Here is an 8,016-nt window from a genome sequence, read left to right on the forward strand (position 1 = left end):
CTGTGGTGAACTCTATTCAATATTATAGTATTCACTATTATAGTAATCAGAAGAATAATTCACAGGGAGAGGTTAGCGTACTAAATGCTCTAAGATGATATGGGGTGGGTGGGAAAGAGGGGGGTGAATAGTAGGGGACACCAAGAGAAACTTGATTGAATAAGAAAAATAGGATATTCTATTATACACAAAGAGGGCATGGGAAGGGGAGGGGACAAATATTATTATAAGAAGGAGAGGAAGAGAGCATTAAGAGGTAATATTTAAACCTTACTCAGTGTAATTAACCCTGAGAGGGAAGAGTAGCTATATTATCCATTGGGATATAAAACTCTATCTAACCCTACTGAGAAAGTCAGAAGGGATAAACCAAGGGGAGCAGGGGAGTGGGGAGGTCAAAAAAGGGAGGGGAGGAAAAGGGGGAGGGAATTCATTAGGCCTTTAAAAATAAAAATAGGGGAATAATAAGGGAGGGGGTAGGAAGGGAAGTTAATCAAGGGAGGGGATAAGGCTTACCAGCTTAAAGCAAACCACTGTTTTAAAAGGAAATAGTGTAAGAAGAACAGGTAGAATTAGGGGAGGATACAAAAATGTCAGTGAATGCACAACTAATAATTATAACTCTGAATGTGAATGGGATGAACTCACACATAAAATGGAAGCAAATAGCAGAGTGGATTAGAAAACAAAATCCTACTATATGTTGTCTACAAGAAACACATATGAGGCGGGTGGACATACACAAGTTTAAGGTTAAGGCTTGAGCAAAATCTTTTGGGCATCAAATGAGAAAAAGAAAGCAGGAGTGGCTATTATGATTTCTGACAAAGGCAAAGTAAAAATAGATATGATTAGAAAAGACAGGGAAGGTCATTACATCCTGATTAAAGGCAGTATAGACAATGAGGAAATAACATTGCTCAATATGTATGCACCAAGTGGCATAGCATCCAAATTCATAAAGGATAAACTGGCAGAGCTCAAGAAGGAAATAGATAGTAAAACCATAATAGTGGGAGATCTAAATACTCCTCTTTCAGATCTAGATAAATCAAACCAAAAAATAAATAAGAAAGAGGTAAGAGAGGTGAATGAAGTCCTAGAAAAATTAGATTTAATTGATATGTGGAGAAAAACAAATAGGGACAAAAAGGAATACACCTTCCTTTCAGCTGCAAATGGTACATTCACAAAGATTGACCATGTAACAGGGCATAGAAACATTGCAAACAAATGCAAAAGAGCAGAAATAATAAATGTAACCTTCTCCAATCATAATACAATAAAAATAATAATTAGTAAGGGCACCTGGACAGGCAAATCAAAAACTAATTGGAAATTAAATAATATGATTCTCCAAAACCAGTTAGTCAAAGAATAAATCATAGAAACAATCAACAATTTCATTGAAGAGAATGACAATGATGAGACATCCTAAGAAACTCTGTGGGATACAGCCAAGGCTGTACTCAGGGGGAAATTTATATCCTTGAGTGCATATATTAACAAATTACGGAGGGCAGAGATTAGTGAATTGGGCATGCAACTCAAAAAATTAGAAAGCGAGCAAATTAAAAATCCCCAGATGAAAACTAAATTAGAAATACTAAAAATCAAGGGAGAAATTAATAAAATCGAAAGTAAAAGAACTATTGGATTAGTAAATAAGACTAGAAGCTGGTATTTTGAAAAAAACAGATAAAATAGACAAAGTACTGGTCAATCTAATAAAAAAAAGGAAAGAAAACCAAATTGACAGTATCAAAGATGAAAAGGGAGACCTCACCTCTAATGAAGAGGAAATTAAGGCAATCATTAAAAACTATTTTGCCCAATTATATGGCAATAAATATAACAATTTAGGAGACATAGATGAATATTTACAAAAATATAAACTGCCTAGATTAACAGCAGAAGAAATAGAATACCTAAATAATCCCATATCAGAAAAAGAAATTGAACAAGCCATCAAAGAACTCCCTAAGAAAAAATCGCCAGGGCCTGATGGATTTACAAGTGAATTCTATCAGACATTCAAAGAGCAGCTAATCCCAATACTATACAAATTATTTGATATAATAAGCAAAGAAGGATTTCTACCAAATTCCTTTTATGACACAAATATGGTACTAATTCCAAAGCCAGGGAGATCAAAAACAGAGAAAGAAAACTACAGACCAATCTCCCTAATGAACATAGATGCAAAAATCTTAAATAGAATACTAGCAAAGAGACTCCAGCAAGTAATCAAGAAGATCATCCACCATGATCTGGTGGGATTTATACCAGGAATGCAAGGATGGTTTAACATTAGGAAAACCATCCACATAATTGACCATATCAACAGTCTAACAAACAAAAATCACGTGATTATCTCAATAGATGCTGAAAAAGCCTTTGACAAAATACAGCATCCATTCCTATTGAAAACACTGAAAAGTATAGGAATGGAAGGACCTTTCCTAAAAATAATAAACAGTATATACCTAAAACCATCAACAAGCATCATATGCAATGGGGATAAATTAGAAGCCTTTCCAATAAGATCAGGAGTGAAACAAGGATGCCCATTATCACCTCTATTATTCAACGTAGTACTAGAAACACTAGCAGTAACAATTAGAGAAGTAAAAGAAATTGAAGATATCAAAATAGGCAAGGAGGAGACTAAGCTATCACTCTTTGCAGATGATATGTTGGTCTACTTAAAAAATCCCAGAGAATCAACTAAGAAGCTTGTAGAAATAATCAACAACTTTAGCAGAGTTGCAGGACAAAATAAATGCACATAAATCATCAGCATTTCTATATATTTCCAACACATTAGAGCAGCAAGAGGTAGAAAGAGAAACACCATTTAAAATTACCCTAGACAATATAAAATACTTAGGAATCTCTCTACCAAAACAAACACAGGAATTATATGAAAACTACAAAGCACTTTCCAAACAAATAAAACTGAATCTAAACAATTGGAAAACCATTTGATTGCTCATGGGTAGGACAAGCTAACATAATAAAAATTACCATTCTACCCAAATTAATTTACCTATTTAGCGCCATACCTATCAAACTACCAAAAAACTTCTTTACTGAATTAGGAAAAACTATAACAAATTTCATTTGGTATAACAAAATATCAAGAATATCAAGGGAAATAATGAAAAAAAATGTGAAGGAAGGGGGCCTAACAGTACCAGATATTAAACTATACTATAAAGTAGCAGTCATCAAAACAATATGGTACTGGCTAAGAGACAGAAGGGAGGATCAGTGGAATAGACTTGGGGTAAATGACATCAGGAAGACAGTGTATGAGAAACCCAAAGAGCCCAACTTTTGGGACATGAATCCACTATTTGACAAAAACTGCTGGGAAATTTGGAAAACAATATGGGAGAGATTAGGTTTAGATCAACATCTCACACCCTACACCAAGATAAATTCAGAATGGGTGAATGCCTTGAATATAAAGAGGGAAACTATAAATAAGTTAAGTGAACACAGAATAGTATACTTGTCAGATCTCTGGGAAAGGAAAGATTTTAAAACCAAGCAAGAGTTAGAGAAAATTACAAAATGTAAATTAAATGGTTTTGATTATATTAAACTAAAAAGCTTTTGTACAAACCAAAACAATGTGGTCAAAATCAGAAGGGAAACAACAAATTGGGAAAAAATCTTTATAACAAAAAACTCTGACAGGGGTCTAATTATTCAAATATACAAGCAGTTAAATCAATTGTATAAAAAATCAAGCCATTCCCCAATTGATAAATGGGCAAGAGACATGAATAGACAATTTTCAGGTAAAGAAATCAAAAGTATCAATAAGCACATGAGAAAGTGTTCTAAATCTCTAATAATCAGAGAAATGCAAATCAAAACAACACTGAGGTATCACCTCACACCTAGCAGATTGGCTAGAATGAAAGAAAGGGAGAGTAATGAATGCTGGAGGGGATGTGGCAAAGTTGGAACATTAATTCATTGCTGGTGGAGTTGTGAACTGATCCAACCATTCTGGCTGGCAATTTGGAACTATGCTCAAAGGGCTATAAAAAAATGCCTGCCCTTTGATCCAGCCATACCATTGTTGGGTTTGTACCCCAAAGAGATCATAGATAAACAGACTTGTACGAAAATATTTATAGCTGCGCTTTTTGTGGTGGCAAAAAAATGGAAAATGAGGGTATGTCCTTCAATTGGGAATGGCTGAACAAATTGTGGTATATGCTGGTGATGGAATACTATTGTGCTAAAAGGAATAATAAACTGGAGGAATTCCATGTGAACTGGAAAGAACTCCAGGAATTGATGCAGAGCGAAAGGAGCAGAGCCAGAAGAACATTGTACACAGAGACTGATATACTGTGGTAAAATTGAATGTAACGGACTTCTGTACCAGCAGCAATGCAATGACACAAGACAGCTCTGAGGGATTTATGGTAAAGAATGCTTCCCACATCCAGAGGAAGGACTGCAGGAGAGGAAACATGAAAGAAAAACAACTGCTTGGACGCATGGGTTGAGGCGAACATGATTGGGGATGTGGACTCAAAACTACCACACCAATGCAACTACCAACAATTTGGAAATAGGTCTTGATCAATGACATGTTAAAACCAGTGGAAATGTGCATCGGCCATGGGGAGGGGGAGATGAAAGGGGGTGAAGGGGAAAGTAGGAGCATGAATCATGTAACCATGTTAAAAATGAATATTAATAAATAGTAAAAAAAAATTAAAAAATTTTTAAAAATTTTTAAAAACTAAAAAAAAGTTACTCCCATATAGCCAGGAAGGCTATAGATAGGAGTCATATCTTGCAGTGCTCCAAACCTTCATCTAAATTGGTAGAGTATGGAGGATCCAAAGATGACTTCTTAGTTTCTCTTTTTTGTATATAAAAGGTCCCTTCTCTGATATATGCTAAAGACACCAAATTCTTTTGCCAGGGGTTCTGGGATAGTGACGGATGAGGAATAAAATGTTATTTGCTACCTGAGTTTCCAAGTCTGGGTTCTGGAATCTATGGGTGCAAGAATTGGTTGAGGAAATAACCATACAAAACTGAAAATTTTCTGATTTATTCAAGATTGGCTAACAATGGATCTATAATTTTCAAATTTTCCTTTTTTATATTTTATTGTACTTTTATTTACTTTGTTAAATATTCCCTAATTACATTTTTATCTTTTTTCTACTAATTTTAAGTTCCAAATTCAAACATCCCCTATCCAACTCATTAAGATCAAAAGCTATATGATACCCACTATACATTTGAAGTCATATGAATCCCATATTAGCTATAATTTTTTAAAGGAAAAAGAAGAAAAGTAAAAAGAGGGAAAAATATATATACACCTATCTGCAATCAAAGAACATTGGTTCTCTCTCTCTGGAGAAGATGTTTTTCATCATGAGTCCTTTGGAATTGTCATGGATCATTGTATTAATCAGAGTAGTTAAGTCTTTTATAATTGATCATCATTACAATAGTGTTATTACTAGGTACAATGTTCTCATAGTTCCGTTCACTTCACTATGCATCAGTTCAGATAAGTCTTCCAGAGTTTTTCTGAAACTATCACCCTCTTCATTTCTTATAACACAATTGAATGTTACATCACAATCATATGCTATTCCCCAATTGGTGGAAATCATCTCAACTTCCATTTCTTCACTACTACAAAAAAGAGTTACTATAAATTATTTCTTACACAGACATCATTTTCCTTTTTATTTTATCTTTTTGGAATATAGGCCTACCACTAATTCAAAGCACATGTGCTCTTTCATAATCCCTTGAGCACAGTTCCAAATTATTCTCCATAATCATTGGACCAGCTAATAGATCTACCAATAGTATATCACTATCCCTGCTTTTCTATTTCCCTTAAAGCATTTGTTATTTTCCTGCTCTGTCATATTAGCTAATCTAATATATTGTATAGTAGCACTTCAATGTTATTTTAATTTGCATTTCCCTAATTTTTAGTGATTTAGAACATTTTATGTGACTACTGATAGCTTTGATTTCATCTTAAGAAAAATTCCTCTTCTTATCCTTTGATCATTTATTAACTAAGCAATAGCTCTTATTTTGTAAATTTTGTAAATTTTATTCAGTTCCCTATAAACTTGAGAAATTAGACCTTTATCAGAGAAACTTATTATAAAAATAGTTTTCCTCATTTCCTGCTTTCCTTCTAATTTTGGAGGCACTGGTTTTATTAGTATAAACATGTTTTAATTTCATTTCATCAAAATTGTTCATTTTATCACTTATGATCTTCTTTATCTCTTATATGGTCATAAACTCTTCTTTTATACATATGTTCGAAAGACCTATTTCAAGTGTGCTTAATTTGCTTATGATATCACTCTTTATGTCTAAATTTGTGGGCCCATTTTAGCTTTAACTTGTTATAGGGTGAGAGATGCTGGTCTGTCTCCAGTTTCTGCCAGACTGCTTTCCAATTTTCCCAGCCACTTTTAGGAGGGTTGCTTTAGGTTTTTTCTCAACAGAAAATCAAAGACCTTTTGATGGAAGTGATTGTAGCTTTTCTCTTTGAGGATATTAATTATGAAATCTTCATTCAGAATCTTTAGGAGAAGGAAAAAGAAACTTCACAACCACACAAAAATCCTAACATGGAGGAAAAGGCCTCAATTATTAATATAGCTGGGTATAATATGGCTATATATAAATGTGTATGTCCACTCATGTGCTTTTCAGCAAACAATAGTAATTCATTCATTTTATCCCCCAGAGGAAGGGTATGTCAGCTTGGGCTCCAATGGCATAGCCTTCAAGAACCCAAGGGTCAACATGTCATGCTAGGACCGCTATACAGGGCTTTATCAAATCATTTATATAATGATCATTCTTCTTTCTTGCTTGCCTCCTACAGATCCAAACAATAGTGGAGGAGGCATAAGGAAGCCAGAACTCGGAATTGTCCTCCTGGGGAAAACAGAGTGGGAAAAGTGCAACAGCAAATACTCTCCTGGGCAGGAAAGAGTTTGAATCCAAGTGCTCAGGGCAGTCAGTGACCAAGGTCTGCAGGAAATCCTGGACCAGAAGGAATGGGAGAGACATTTCTGTTATTGATACTCCAGGCATTTTTGATACTGATACCTCAGAGCAAGAAAATTTGAATGAAATAGCTCATTTAATGACACTCTCCTCTCCAGGATCACATGCCCTCCTTCTGGTGTTGCAAGTGGGTCATTTCACCCAAGAGGAGAAGGCAGCCATAGACAGGCTTTTTAAGATTCTGGGAGCTGAAGCAGTAAAATTTCTGATCTTTGTATTCACTGGGAAAGACAGACTAGGAGAAGAAAGCATAGAGGATTACTTAGGAACCATTCAAGATTCATACTTCTGGGAGTTGTTGGAGAAGTGTGAAAATCGTTGCTGTGCCTTTGACGATAATGCTAGTGGAGCCCAGAGAGATGCCCAGGTATCAGAGCTGATGGCCATGATTCTGAACATGGTGCAAGATAATGGGAGCACCCACTACACCAACAAGAGATATGAATTAGTGGAAGTGCTCCTCCAGAAGGACAAAGAGGCACATCGCCAGTACTACAAGTGTCAGTTTGACAGAAAGAGTGAAGAAATCAGACAGAAGTATAAGTGACAAATAAAAGAGTTAGAGAAGGAATGGGAAGAATTGGAGAAGGAAAATGAACAATATAAAAAGAAAAAGGAAGAATATGAGAAGCAAATGGAAGAATCTGAAAAGGGAAAGCAAAAAATTGATAAAAATAAGAAAGAGTCAGAAGAAGAAATGGCTAAGTACTGATATTATTATTGCAATGCCTGGATGAACAATGAGTATGATAAGAGTACACTTTACAAAATTCTGAAGTATCTTTTGTCCATTGTGATCTCAGGTCTTATAAATCACTTCTCTGGATCTTCTGACAACCAGATTTCATATCTAGTTTCCACTATAGGCTGCAGTCTTCAAGATGCAGAGAGAGCCCAGTGGCAGGAAGCCTTCAC

General features: G+C 35.1%; 1 protein-coding gene across 1 annotated transcript in view; it reads left to right on the forward strand.

Annotated features, from left to right (window-relative positions):
• LOC123249871 (GTPase IMAP family member 4-like) overlaps nucleotides 1-7,813 on the forward strand; it is an 18,041-nt gene extending 10,228 nt beyond the window's left edge. The window contains 2 exon segments of the mRNA XM_044678969.1: nucleotides 6,419-6,435; nucleotides 6,983-7,813. Coding sequence (XP_044534904.1) covers nucleotides 6,419-6,435; nucleotides 6,983-7,813 — 848 coding nt within the window.
• Nucleotides 7,814-8,016: the final 203 nt, after the last annotated feature.

Source organism: Gracilinanus agilis, chromosome 5, assembly GCF_016433145.1.
Source record: "Gracilinanus agilis isolate LMUSP501 chromosome 5, AgileGrace, whole genome shotgun sequence".
NCBI lineage: Eukaryota > Metazoa > Chordata > Mammalia > Didelphimorphia > Didelphidae > Gracilinanus > Gracilinanus agilis.